Source organism: Capricornis sumatraensis, chromosome 3, assembly GCF_032405125.1.
Source record: "Capricornis sumatraensis isolate serow.1 chromosome 3, serow.2, whole genome shotgun sequence".
Taxonomy (NCBI): domain Eukaryota; kingdom Metazoa; phylum Chordata; class Mammalia; order Artiodactyla; family Bovidae; genus Capricornis; species Capricornis sumatraensis.
This window is the reverse complement of record NC_091071.1, coordinates 165,825,918-165,839,801: the sequence shown is the minus strand read 5'-3', so window position 1 is coordinate 165,839,801 and position 13,884 is coordinate 165,825,918. Positions and strand designations below refer to the sequence as shown.

The following is a 13,884-nucleotide window of genomic DNA, read 5'->3' as shown; positions in this document are numbered from 1 at the left end:
CCCCAGTGCTCGTACCTGTAGGGATAATTTAGAGTCCAGGTCCCTTTCCCTCGGTGTCTTTTGCGGGAACGTGCAGAAAAGCATTCTTTGCTGAGAGAAGGAATCTGCTCTCTCACTGGAATGTCCCATTCATTATCTCCCAGTCTGTTCCTCGGACAAACGAATTGCCTGTGAGGAAGAGTTCTCTGACTCTGACGAGGAGGGAGAAGGCGGGCGCAAGAACTCTTCCAACTTCAAGAAAGCCAAGAGAGTCAAAACAGAGGATGAGAAAGAGAAAGATCCGGAAGAGAAGAAAGGTGAGTTTGGGTCTTGAGCCCCAGGCCCTGGAAGATGAATTTATGTAGGGCACTGTGGGGGTGGGGAGCCGACTTGGCACTGTCAGCTCCTTGGGGTACTCCCTCAGCTACGTGGGCCTTCCTGTGGTTCCTTGAAGTGGCCCACAGAAGAATGAAACTCAATTCGTCATCCTCACTGGCTGATAGAGCCCTGCCAGGTTCCAGAGCCAGGGACATGCCTGGGCTCCCCTTGGTCAGGCGGGGCTCTCATACCACCCAAGCCTCCCAGTGCTTCACCCGTTTCCCAGGGGGCTGCCTCCACCCACTGGGTTTAGGCTCCAGCAGGCTGGGAAACCGGTCCAACCTGTTCTCTACAGGTCTAGCTGGGAGGGCTTGGGACGTACTTCTCTCTCCACTGAGCTGTGATGTTGGGAAGGGGTTTCAGATCCCATTAGTCTTTCCCTTGACCATCCCTGCATTCTTATGTTCTAGAAGTCACAGAAGAGGAGAAAACCAAGGAAGAGAAGCAAGAAGCCAAAGGGTGAGGAAAGAACTGTCTGTCTGCTCCCTGGCATTGGAGCACCAGCCCCTTTGTCCCACCACACCAAGAGGGAAAGCACAGGGACAGCTGGTCCAGCTTACAAAGGCCTCTTTCAGGGACCAGTCTGTCGGTTTCTGCAGTTCTAGGCAGAGCTAGGAAGCTCCAGCCTTCAGCAGTCACCTGGGCAGCCAAGGGCCTGAGGAAGTCATTGTGCCCTTCCTTTTTCCGAGGTCTCTAGGGTGGGTTATCTAATGTCAGTCTCTGCTCTCTCCTCAGGGTCAAGGAAGAGGTCAAGTTGGCCTGAAGAGACCTCTCCAGTTCTGGCTTCTTGCCAAATCCCCACCTTTATCCCACAACCCTTCAGATTTTATATTTTCTATTTCTCTGTGTATTTATATAAAAATATATTAAATATAAATATCCCCAGGGACTAGATAGGAACCAGGGCCCTGAGGTCAGGGCACACATTACTTTTCTAGTAGCTGCCTTGCAACCCATCCCTCCCAAACTCTTGAACCCTAATGGGTACTGGGTAAAGGGGATCCGCTTAAGCAGCCATAGGACAAAATCTTGAAGTGCCTGCTTCGTAGCTTTGGAAAGGTGCCCTTGCTGACCATTTGAGAAGGGTGGCTGGGTCTTCAGGGACTCCCTGTTGTTTTTAGGCTCTTAAGGTAACATCAGCCATTTTTAGATTGGTTCTGTTCTCATGCCTGCCCTCTCTGTCTTCCCCCAATTCTGCAGGTGAAGATTGGTAGTCTAGTTTCCATTTTGAGATACTATATTCATTTTTGTGAGAATCTTTGTAATAAAATGGTACATTTCTATACCCTCTTGAGCTCATCTCTACTCTGTAGTATTGCCTGGGTTCATGTCTCTGCCCTTCTGGTGTCCATGAGAACCTGGGCAAGCCTTCAACAAAGCCCCAGACTTACCTGTCTTAATCCTCCCAAAGCTTGAGGTTGGCCAGTCTTCTCACGTTCACCCCCAGAAGACCACTCATGAAAAAGCACCACTAAAGGGACAACATTTATTCCTTTTTCAAATGTTACAGTAAAACCAGGTGGAAGAGAATGGTTTTAGCAGTTAGAAAAAAAAAAAAAGTACAAATCTGGGGTTTGGCCATTAAAAGTTATTTACAACAATGGGAGGGGGAAAAAAAGACAACAAGAAGTTGTTTCACATTACAGACCTCCCGCCCACCCCAAAGCTTAATACTTGCTTACCAAGTCAAAAAAGGAGACACGGGTTGATTCACAAGCTGGAGGTTTGAACTTGAGTAAGACATTTATAAAAACCTAGACCGGGGCAGTGTTCTCCCCAGCCCAGGTGCCACTAGGCACAGCACAAGAGACTAAAAACTCAACGGGAAGGCTGGACACTCAGGGTGTGGGAGTGTAGGCACCCCCACATCTGGCTCAGGGATTTGGGGAGTAAACAAAACCTACTTGGAAAAGAATTGGGGAAGAAAACCAGCAATTGCCTTCGGCACAGGTGGGGACAGGGAAGGAGGTAGGGCCAAGGGCAGGAGCATTTCACATCACTAACCTAACTTGGGAAAACTGCAAGGGACCATCTTCAACTGGCCTTAAGAGGAAGACCAGATGGATGATGGGAGAATCCACAGGAGGGAGAGAAGGAGAGGAAACGTGGCTAGGGGGCAACAGCCCCTTCCTTTCTGGGCACAGGAAGGCAGCTGGGGCACCAGGTCCAGGCAGTGACCTCACAAGGACAGCACAGTTTTTGCAGCTTAGAGATCACCCACCTGCCCCCACCCAGCTACTCATTCTGCTCGCTGGCTGGTGCAGGGTCACTCTCTGGCCCCGAGGGAGTGGATGGCTCTGCGGCCTGGGGCCCTGCCTCTTCTGTGTCTCCTCCCTTGGCGGCAGCGCTGGCCTCTGCCCCTTTGGCCTGGGGCTCCTGGCTCTCGGGGGTGGCAGCAGCCTTCCCTTCCTGGGCAGTGCCCTCCTCGCCGCAGGCACTGATCTCCCCCTGCTCCTGCTCTTCCTCTGTGGGTGAGGAGGCAGACGAATCACCCCCACCCTCCTTCCGATTTCTCTTGAAGGACAGGCCACTCAATTTGAAAGGCTTCTTGAAAGAGAATTTCTTCTTCTTCTTGGGGGTCTCCTTGGGGGGCACCTCCCCCTTAGCCTCAGCGCCCTGGCCAGGGGGTGCTGGCTCGATGGCATCACCAGTGGCCCCTGCTGCCTCCTCTGTTCCGTTCACGGGGGGCGACTCCCCTTCACCTTTGGGGGATAAGTCTCCATTGCTTTTCACGTGGCCGTTCTCCTGCAGGGCAGAGAAGACCGCAGTGAGGGTCGGGGCTCTAACTCCCCTCCCCCAGCCCACCCAGACATCGGGGTCCCGAGTCATGCCACCGCACCCCCAGAGCCTAGTTGTAGCCTCACCCCAGCGGCATCCAGTCAAACCTCTCCCTCCTGCCCCGCACAGGGATACAGAAGCCGCGACCGGCAGGAGGCGCTGGGGTCTCGGGGCCCCCCACCCACCTCTCCCGGGGCGCGCTCTCTATTCCGCGCAGGACCGCCCGAGGCCGCGGATCCCGGACGGGCGGGGGAGCCGTGCAGCCAATATTGGGCGGGAAGCCGCCCCGGGGCGCTGTTCCCTGCACCTGGACGGCCTATTTTCCCAGCCGCAGGCTTTGTGTAAAAGGCCCCCACCCACCGCAGGCTCTCCTCACATCGCGGCTCCTCCCTTAAAAAAGGCCTCGGGATATTGAGGTCGGGTCTGCGGGGGGAGTGCCCTCGCCTCCGGGCACCCGCCCCGCGGCCCCCGGGCGCCCCCTTGGCGCGGCCCAGCAGCGCCTTTGTTCCCCGCGCGGCACTCGGGGCGGCCGGGGGGCAGCGCCGGGGGCCGGGGCCGCAAACAAAGAAGGCGGCGGGGCCCGGCCGGCGCCCCCTCCCCGCCCCTCCCCTCGCTTCGCCCGCGGGGGCTGCGGCGCCGAGAACAAAGGGACCGGGCGGGGGAGGGGGCGCCGCGTGTCCCGGGCCGGACAAAGCGCGCGGCCCCGGACCGGGGCCCTAGAGGGGGCGAGGTACGGGAGGAGGGGGCCGGGTCGGGCCGTGCCGAGCGCACCCACCTGTCCGTTGACCTTGGCGGGGGAAGCGCCTGCTGCCTCCTCGGCGGTCACGTCGCCCCGGGGAGCCTTGGAGCTCTGGCTGCCCATGGTGGGGGGTTCTGCTGGGGGGGCGCCCGGAGCCGCCCCGGGCTCGCGCCGCAGGGGATAGTTCGGTCGGGTGGGCCTGGCCGGTGGAGGGGTGGGGCTCGCGTCTGAGGGGGAGGGGTGTCGGGGGTAAACCAAGCTGACCCCCGCTCCGCGCCCGACCCACTAGCTGCGCTCACCGCCGCTCCGCTCCGCTCCGCGCCAGAATGCCGCCTGCCGCCCGCCGAGTCTCGTATATATATGCGCCCGGAGCTCGGGGCGGGGCCGGACATTTAAATAAGCGCCCAATCAAGGGGCGGAGGCGGGCCCAGGCCGCGGGCCCTACTTGCACGGTGGGCGACGCTGGCGGTCTGGTCCCCCAACCCACTCGGCTCCCGGGGGCAGGTGGGGTCCAGGGCGGGAAGAAGGGAGGCGGGTTCCTACGCGAGCTGGGCAGAGAGGGGGCTCCTAGAGGAAAGAGAAGGGAACAGTCGTCCCCTCCTCTCACCGCCCACCTCTCAGGGTGGACGCCCTAGCTCCTGGAGTGGCCCCCATCGTCTTGGTCCCGCATTGGCAAGCTCTGTCAGTCTCCCCCTAGAACTGATCGAAGGACTCACATGCCCAGACTCGTCAGCCGGCGGGCTCCAGAGAATGTGGTCATGGCAGCCGCAGGGCCCTAGCTGGGTTCTGTGCCCCCTCAGGCCTGGAGATGGGTCCGAGGTCCCGCCCACGTGCTGCCTGCCCCACCAGCCTGGGAGGTCTGCCCGGCCGCAGGGTTAGTCTGGTGAGTCTGGTGAAGTCGTCCCTCATCCCTCCTGTCAGTCCATCGGTGGCCAGTCACACTAAGCCCCCACAGACAAACTCACCTTTGGTCCATCTTTTCTCAGACCCATGACAAAGTCCCACCTGGGTTATCTTAGTGGGTATCTCCATCCCCATTAGAAAGCTGAGGAGCCTAAGGCTCAGAGACCTGGACATAACCTGTCTGACTTCAGCACTCCCCAGTCACATCCGCTCCCCTACATCAGGGTTCCCCCCAAGACAGCAGAGGAAGCCCAGGAGGGGGCTCAACAACCTTTAAAACACTCCAGTTCCTCAGGAGGAGGGGCCTTGGATGGTCCCTTGAGGCCAGCCCCCAAGCTGCCAGTCCAGCCTTCAGCCCTGCCTGAGTAGGGGAGCCTGGAGACAGGGGCAGGGTGGAGGTGACTGGAAACTACAGCTGGAGCCTCTTGCCACTAGTCCAGGCCAGGGGGAACCCCAGAGTCCTGGCTGGCCCCGGATGTGTGCGTCCGGCTGCTGCCCTCAGCCCCCAGGAGGAAGGAGATGGGGGCTGGCGGAAGCCAAGTGTTGCAAAAGCAAGGCTGTGTGTCCTGGACAGCTCAGCACGGCCCTCCCTTGTTCCCTCCCTCCTACGAGTAAGGTCTCCTGGGAGGCCTGAGGCTGTGAGGTGTGGAGATACCCCAGGGCCTGAGAAATCAGGAACTCCCACAGATCTGACTACACGGCTGAGATGACTTCTACCTGCAGCGCTCACTCCTGTGGCTTCCACCCCCACCCCTACTCAGAGACTACAGAATGCTCTCGGCTTCATTAACGCCCTGTTTTTCAGAGTGGACAGATTCAGAAAGGGGAAATGACATGTCCAAGGGTACACGGCAAATACCAGTAACAGGGTAAGACAGAGTTGGAGAGACCTGTAAAAAGGGGCTGTGGGCTATAAAGAAAGTCCCGGAAGCAGTCTCTCTTGAGATCTGGGGCTGCCTGGTCAGAGTGGGAGGCAAGAAGAGCCAACTCTTGGGACGGGAAGGCGCACCATGCCCTACGGCAACTCACTGACAGGACAGTGACTTCTCCACCCCTGCCAGTAAGGGATGGACATCGTGACCCGCATTTCTGTCTTGACCACAATAGGGGACCCACAATGCTGCCAGGCGCTGCCAGCTCCGGCTGGCAGAGCTCAGATGAAGGCTGTGTGAGTCCTGGACGGGTTGGAGTCAGAGGTTAAGATCCCAAGGCCCCCAATTTCCAGGCTCTGCTCTGGGGGGGATGAGTGGCACATCGTCAGGATGATCCCAGGAGGAGAGGGGAGCTATCAGGGGCTGAAGGATCCTGAGTTCCCAGAGCCCCAGAAGGAGGCTGGTCCACAAGGGAGCCCTGCATCCCCCACCAAACATGGAAGCAGGCTGAGGAGGGGGCACCTGAGAGCTGAATCCCTCAGCAAATCCAGGGCCGGGCTGAATTCAGCTTCTGGAAGGGGGAAGAGGCTTGGGATGCTGCGGGGGTGAGTGGGGGTGGTACGGCAGCCCCCACAGCCCCCTCCATCCACACTGCGGCTCCTTTCTCCCCAGCTGCTGCCAGCCCGGACAATGCGCCCATTGTTCTGTATCTCCAGGGGCCTGTGTGCAACTGTGTGTGTCTGTTTCTCTCTGTGTGTGACTGTGTATTGCTCTGTATCTATCTGTGTGTGAGAGAGACTTTGTGACTCTGTGTGTGTGTGTGTGTGACCAGGTGTGTACTTTTGTAGTTGTGTGAGTACACATCTTTGTTTGGCAGTGTGTATTAAGGGTCAGAGAGAGAGGCTTGGTGACTCTTGATGACTTTCTGAGACTTTCTGGGTGTGTGTGCCTGTCTGTCCTTGAGGTTGGGTTGGTGACTGGCTGTGACTGGGTGTGTGACTATGAGTGTATGTGCATGAGAGAGTGGCTACTTTGTGTTTGTGTGAGTGGCTGTGTGTGCCTCCGTGGGTCAGATCATGGTGATCAGGACCTTTGAGATGTGAGCTTTTGCCGGGACAGAGTGGCAGGGGCAGGAGGAGTGGGGACTCTGAGATGGACAGGGGAAGGGAAGGTGAGAGACCAGACTTTTCCCACATCTTCCCTCTGTCCCAGTTCTCCCATGAAGGCTCAGACCCTGGTCCTGGCCTGAGATGCTCCTTGTCCCCATGGACAGAAGGGAGTTGGGACCCCAGGAGAGCCCTGAAGTGGGGTGGGGAAGGACAAAAGAGAACACCACCTCATAAAGACGGCTGTAGGGGCATGGGAGGGTCCTGTGGTGGAGATCAGATTAGACGCTAGGTGAGATGTGAGTGGGCAGGATCTTATCAGGAATGGAGGACGGGACTTCCAAGGGGAGGGACCAGCATATGCCAAGGCCTGGAGAGGGGAAGAGATACCAGAGGACGGCTAGGTCCCAGTGGAGACCTCAGGAATGGTGACTTGGAGCAGCCCATTTCCCAGCCCCAGGGTCCCCATCTCCTTCCAGGGAGGATCACCTGGACCCAGAGACTTTATAGTTCTAGCCCCAGCTCTGCCTTCCGCTTTACCTGTCAGCCAGCCCTCTCTCCTCTTGGGCCTCGGCCTACTCATCTGTGCAGTGACAGCTTGGCCTCTGTGATTCAAGTGCACAGAGACTGGAGTTCCTCCTTTTGCTCCTACGTGGCAGAGAATCAGCTGTGAGTCACGCCGGGCCCCTGCCCGCAGGGGTTTCCCACTGGGGAGGCTGACAATGCCTTAAGAGGAGAAGAAAGAGCCAGAGCAGGGTCAGATGAGAGACCTGTGGGTTGCATGGAAGAGGGCCCTCTGGGAGGGCCAAGGGATGGAGGAAAAGCTTCCAGTAGCACAAGGGAACAGCAAATGGTCTGTGTGGAGTGGGGATGAAGGCAGAAGCCTGTTCTAGAGCAAAGTTAAAGAGACAGGGTTCTAGGATCTGGGGACTGGCTGGTGCAGGGATGGAGTGGAGACATGGGAGTGAAGATTTCTGAATTTTCTGTTTGGGGTCCATGATCCCATGACTGAGAGAGGGAATGAGAGGAAAATAAAGCTGGCAGGGGGTTGTGGAATTTAACCTTGTTGAGTCTGAGGTGCCCAGAGAAAATTCGGGGGGCCATCCAGGAGGTAGCCTGTACGCTTCAGCACATAGGCATGTGATCATGTTTCCTGAGCCAAAGGCCAAGCCCCAAAGGCCAGGGTCTGGCTAGTGACCCTAAAGGGATAAAAGACAGAAGGTTTTAAGTCAGAACTGACCCCAGGAAATCTGGATCTCTGGTTGCTGCTAGTAAGAGGGTGACTGGAGCCAAGCAGTGCATGAGGTCACCCAGGAAGTCCTGGGGCAGTGGGAGCTCTGCCATTAGCCAGGCCAGCAGCAGGAGAGGGCCCCAGGGAGGGAGTCAATGGGAGGGGGAGGAGAAACCCTGGAGCGCAGAATCACGGGGATCCTTGACCACTCGGGAGAGTTTTGAAAATGCAGGAATGACCGACGGTAATAATCAAAGCTGCTACCAATACATGCCTGCTACACCACTGCATGGTATATTACTGTGTGACTGTGTTTCCCCTCTATAGAGGCAGACTCTGAAGCCCAGCCAGGTGGAGTGTTCATTAAGCAGAAGAGGAGGAGGTCGGGTCTAAGAGAAAGTGGAGCTCTGAGGAGCGGCCTCCACAAAGGGTCTCGCTGCTTCTGGTTTGGGAGGAGCCTTTAGGGATGTCAGCAGGGAGCGCATGGCAGCTGCAGGACCGGGATCCCTGGAACTGGACTCCCCAGCACCCTGGGTACGCTGGGTTCTGGCTGGGTTGTTAGCAGGCCAGTCCTGGGGCTGGAACCTGAGTCTGGATACTGGGCACCTCTGGGACCCTTCCCTGGGACCCACCATCCATTCAGTCACCACATCACAGAGACAAGAGATCTGGAAAGTTCCCTTTCAGGATTTTAGGCCACTCAGCCCTTTTATTTCTCCCTTTTGCTCCCTCTTCCCCTGGTGTGTGTGTGTGTGTGTGTGTGTGTGTGTGTTGGCAGTGGTTGTGCAAACTGGACAGGATCCAGCCACTCTCTAATAGAGCTGTCTCTCTGGAGCTCAATTTCTCCAATAGCTAAGAGGTGTGTAATCCCAGCTCACCTGCCTATCTCCCCCAGGTTCAATGAGGTCACCAGAAATTCAACCCAGTTCTGGGCTGCCCTCGGCCTCTCCCTTGCCCCTGCCCCTCCCCTTTTCCCAACTTTCAGTTTCTTTTCAGATCCTCAACACCTTTAGGGGGAAGAGGGGGCCAAACCAGTGGAATGTGGATTGCTAACAAGTTTCCAGCCAAAATCCCCCATTTAGGGGAAGTACTTTTAAAAGGGAAACTGAAACTCTCTCCTAGTCCAGTGCCAAGTCCCACCCCTTCCTCTCCACAGATCTTGCCCCATCACCTCTCCCATTCAGCCTCCTCCCCAAAATGATTTGGATCCAAGCTCCAACCACCTTCCAGCTTTGTGACTCTGGACAAGTCCCTTCCCCTTACTGAGCCTCAAAATGCCCACTCCATACAGCGAGGACATCCGGCGCCACTTCGGGTTGTGGCAAGGGTTCAGTCTCTGACTAGATGAACCTTCAAAGTCAACAATGCGGTGTTGGAGAAGACTCTTGAGAGTCCCTTGGACTGCAAGGAGATCCAACCAGTCCCTCCTAAAGGAAATCAGTCCTGAATATTCATTGGAAAGACTGATGCTGAAGCTGAAACTCCAATACTTTGGCCACTTGATGCAAATAACTGACTCATTGGAAAAGACCCTGATGCTGCGAAAAGTTGAAGGTGGGAGGAGAAGGGGACGACAGAGGATGAGATGGTTGGATGGCATCACTGACTTGATGGACATGAATTTGAGTAAGTTCTGGGAGTTGGTGATGGACAGGGAAGCCTGGCATGCTGCAGTCCATGGGGTCTCAAAGAGTTGGACACAACTGAGCAACTGAACTGAACTGAACTAAAGGGTTCAGTAGGTATTGTTGTGTTGAGGCAATGGTATGGTAAAGAACTGGCTCCATCATGTCCCAGCTATGCGGCTTTAGGCCTGCTCTGAGCCTTAGTCTCCATATATGTAAAATAGGAAGTGATGATTATACCCACTTCTCAGGGTTATTGTGAGATGAACGACCTAGTGTCATGACATAAAGCTCTAAGAACTAAGCACCTGAGGTGCCCAGCACGTGGGAAAAGTTGACAATGTTCCTAACTGTGATTACGTGAAATCCTGGGCCAGGGCCACTCTCTTCCCTTCTTTCCCTAGAGAGAGGAGGTGGGTGTCTAGGACCACCCTGGGATAACCTTGTATCCCCTCCATCAACTTTCTTCCTGGGCAGGTGGTGGAGGGACTGTTCTAAGGATGCTGAAGTGTTCAGAGGGAAATTTACTAGGCTCAATCAGTTCCTCAAATGGTAAAGGAATCTGCCTCTCCCCAGAACCCTGAGGATTCCCTTCCTTTTCTCTCACACTCCAGAAGTATCCCCCAGGGACCTTCTTTTAGTGATTTTTCCCAGAAAAGACATACTCTGGACACCCCTTGATGTGCACATCATCTGTCTCCTCACAGCTCCTCCTCACACTCTCCTTCCCTCCCATCTGTCTGCATAGGGGTGTCTGGCATCTCTGGGGACCAGCCTGCAATGCTCCAGGTTATGCCTCAGAGATGGGACTCCCAGCCTTACTTCCCTCCTCTTTCTTCTTGGCCTATTGATCTTCAACTCTCTTGGGTTTTTAGGTCCTCAGGGCTGATCTTCTCCTACCTCAGGGCCTTTGAACAGTCTGTTCCCTCCACATAGAATGCCTCTTTCCCCTTCTCTACTTGCTGAATTTCTGTTCTTCTCTTTCTCTCTCTCTTTGTCTTGCCATGTGGCATATGGGATCTTAGTTCCCTGACTAGGGATCGAACTTGTGCCTCCTGGAGTGGAAGCATGGGGTCTTATTACCCACTGGATCACCAGGGAAGTTCCTCTGCTTTCTCTTAAACCACTCCCAAGGACTTTCCAGATTCCCCAGGAGGAAGAGATGGCTCTCCCACCACACATTCCACACTCCTGGGCTGAGAGTTCCCACTACTCAGCTGCCCAAACCAGGAACCTGTGCTGCATAACGAGGCCACCACCATCAGCTCATCCTCCCCTGTCTCCATCTCCACAATTGGCCCTTCTCACCTGGACCTGGGTCATTTCATCAGCCTTCTCACTTGTCTGTCTGCACAAGTCCAGCCCCTCCATTCAGTCTCCTCTACCTGAGAATTACTTTCTAATAGGGGGTGCTCACTGAATAATCTGTTGACAGATGGAGTAAATGAGTGAAGGAATGAATAAAAGAAATGTAGAATCAAACACATCCCGCTTGGCTTCAAACCTTTCTGTGGCTCCTTACTGCCCTCAGAGGAAAGTCTGTGCCTTACCTTTGAGATCCTCACTGATTCCCCATAGCACACTCTGGGCTTTCCCCCAAGCCTAGCCTGCTCTCCTTCCTGTATTCATGTGCAATTAATCCTTCTTCTCTGCTGTGCAAGAAGGGATGTTGAAACAAACCATGATGGGAAGAGGTGGTAGGAACCTGCGCTAAAGAGAGAGGGGAGAGTGAGCCAACACCAACACTTCCTGGGTTAGACTAGACTCTGTCCTCAGGGCTGCGGACTACGAGCAGGGCCTTGGAGCTTCAGTTTGAGATGTCTATTAGCGGCCCCGTGGAGACATCAGGCTGGCAGTTAATAGATCTATGAGCCTGGACTCCAAAGGTGAGCTTTTGCGGCCTCCCAGATTTGAAGCCACAGGACTGGACGGGATCCACTGAGAGAAGCGGCTCAAGAAGACACCGCCAGGGCCTCTCCAGCATTGAGACTCTGGACGGGGAGCCAGCAGGTGGATTCAGCTCATGGGCAGAGAAAGGAAGAGAACCAGGAGCAGGGTATCCTGAAGACCGAGGGAGGAAATGGCTTCTAGAAGGAATGTGTGATCTGCCAGGTCAGATGCTGCTGAAGGTGGAGGAAGACAGAGGAGGAGAGGTATAGGAGGGGTTTAGGGGGCAGAAGTGACAAGTCTTAACAAAATACAGGATGATGGGAGTCAGGAGGCAGGGCCAAGGATGGTGCCTGAGGGTCTGGCTTGGGAAATGGGGGGAAAGAGGTGCCCAGTCACACATAGGAGGTCTAGAGGAGGAGCAGTGGGGCACCATAGAAATGGAGAGGTCAGCTTTGGAAAAGGTTAAGTCGAGGTGCCTTTGGAATGCTGTTAGGATCTAGGCATCTGGAGTGAAATCTGTGTTGGAGAGAAGATCCCTGTATGTGTGTGTCTATCTGTGTCTGTCTCTCTTCTCTGTCCTTCTCTATGTGTATCTATAGGACAATCTGTATGCTGACCATTATGAAATCTCTATCTTCAGCCAGATCTCTCCAGAACTCTGGCTCCCTTGGAGACCACCCTGGATGTGCCACAGGGACCTAAAGACACAGAACAACAGGCTCAGGACACAGATCAAAAAAGGACAGAGTTGGAGGCCATTGTAAACCAGGGAACAGTTGGTCAGACTGGTCCAGACAACGTGAAGGTGGCCTGAACTAGGCAAGAGCAGAGGGCAGAAGTGGAGATAAAGTGCAGAGACATTCAGGGAGTGGAGAACACCAGAGATGGGCACGAGGTTCCGTTGGAGGGAGGGGGGCTAGAGGAGGAAGGGAGCCGACTCTGGGGGCCCACTGGGTATGGGAAGTGGGGGCTGCTGTCCTGCAGTTACCTGTTAATATGACTGAGACATCCCCCCAAAAGGACAGGGGATGGGTCACAAGTGGGTCTTATGAAGTGGGAGAGGGATGCTGTTGACCACAGAGCAGTTGAGTCAGGGTACCTGCCCAAAGATGGCTCAAGCCATCAGCCTCCTCTGCCGGATCCCTGCAGGGGGGCTTGAGCTGATCCACTCCCAGGCTCAGTCCCAGGTAGGCCCTGCAAGAGAGTCCACAGAGGACAGGGACAGGTGCCTGGGGCCTTGGACCTAGCTGAGAGCCGGAGACCACTCATTGCCCACCAGAGTGGACTCTGAGACCCTGGGAGGGCTGTAGGCCTAGAGATGCCATGAGGGGATCATGTTCCTCCCTTGCTTTAAACCTTTCCATGGCTTTCTACTTCCTCCCAGAGCATGTCCAGCCCCTCGTCCTGGTTTTCAAGGTCCTAGAAGCTCCAGGCCCAGCTAGCTCCACCTTAGGCAGAGAGCCCTGGCTGCCAGACTCATGGTTCCCTCAGCGGGATGACAGCTTCAATGACACCACTGCAGCCTGCAAATCACCAAACCTTTCTCCATGCTGCCAGTTCTGCTTGGATTGCTTCCTCCCGTGTAGCTGCACCCAGGGCCTGCCCATCTGTGGAGACTCAACTCAAGAAACTCCTCCAGAAGGCTTTCCTGGGGGTCTTCCCTGGCAGCCCAGTGGTTAAGACTCCGAGCTTCCACTGAAGGGGGCATGGGTTTGACCCCTGATCTCTAGTTAGGGAATTAAGATCCCACATGCCATGTAGTATGGTTAAAATAAGAGGGTGGTGGGGGTTTCCTGACCTCACAGAGGAGTCACTGCCCCAAACAAACTAATGTCACTCTCCTGTGGCACCTTACTGAGCTAGCGTATGCCTCTGCCTTTTTCTATGACCTGTGAGAGTCTGGGGAGCTGGAACATGTTGGGTTCACCCAGCGTACCCCATGGCGGGTCATGGGTGCAGCAGGACATTCAAGCGTGGCTGCAAAGGTCCTCCCAGCTCTGTGGGTTCGATCTAACTCAGTGTGTGTGGCTGGGGAGGACACAGATCATTACCCCCCAAAGTAGGGAGAGTCAGAGAGTGGTGAAAGCTGCTTTATTTGGTCAGTGAAGGGTGGGAACACAGAGATCCAGGAGAGGACGAAGGGACAATCTTCACCCACAGAAAGGGGACAGAGGACTGTGCAGTGCTCCTGGGCCATCTTCCTGCTCATCCTGGCTTGGCACAAGTCAGCCTCGGGACCATCATGTGATGAACCTGAGGCTATCTCCCCAGATTCCTGGAAAACAGGCATCAGTGACACTCCTCTGGGACCTGGGGCACAGGGTGTGCAGCTGAGCACACCAGACTGTCCTGGCTCCTGTGCAGCTCTACTGCGAACTTGTGG

General features: G+C 55.7%; 2 protein-coding genes across 3 annotated transcripts in view; one reads left to right on the top strand and one right to left on the bottom strand.

Annotated features, from left to right (window-relative positions):
* HDAC1 (histone deacetylase 1) overlaps positions 1–1,618 on the top strand; it is a 32,584-nt gene extending 30,966 nt beyond the window's left edge. For both annotated transcript variants that reach the window (XM_068967197.1, XM_068967196.1), the window contains exons 12-14: positions 144–296; positions 768–816; positions 1,093–1,618. In XM_068967197.1, the coding sequence (XP_068823298.1) occupies positions 144–296; positions 768–816; positions 1,093–1,120 (230 nt within the window). In that variant the 3' untranslated portion in view covers positions 1,121–1,618. The remainder of the gene's footprint in view (positions 1–143; positions 297–767; positions 817–1,092) is intronic.
* Positions 1,619–1,850: 232 nt separating this feature from the next.
* MARCKSL1 (MARCKS like 1) lies at positions 1,851–4,176 on the bottom strand. Its single transcript, XM_068968634.1, has 2 exons — positions 3,911–4,176; positions 1,851–3,102 (listed from the first exon to the last, which is right to left on the bottom strand). The coding sequence occupies exons 1-2, from the start codon at positions 3,995–3,997 to the stop codon at positions 2,593–2,595; spliced, it is 597 nt and encodes a 198-aa protein (XP_068824735.1). The 5' UTR covers positions 3,998–4,176; the 3' UTR covers positions 1,851–2,592.
* Between the last annotated feature and the right edge of the window lie 9,708 nt (positions 4,177–13,884).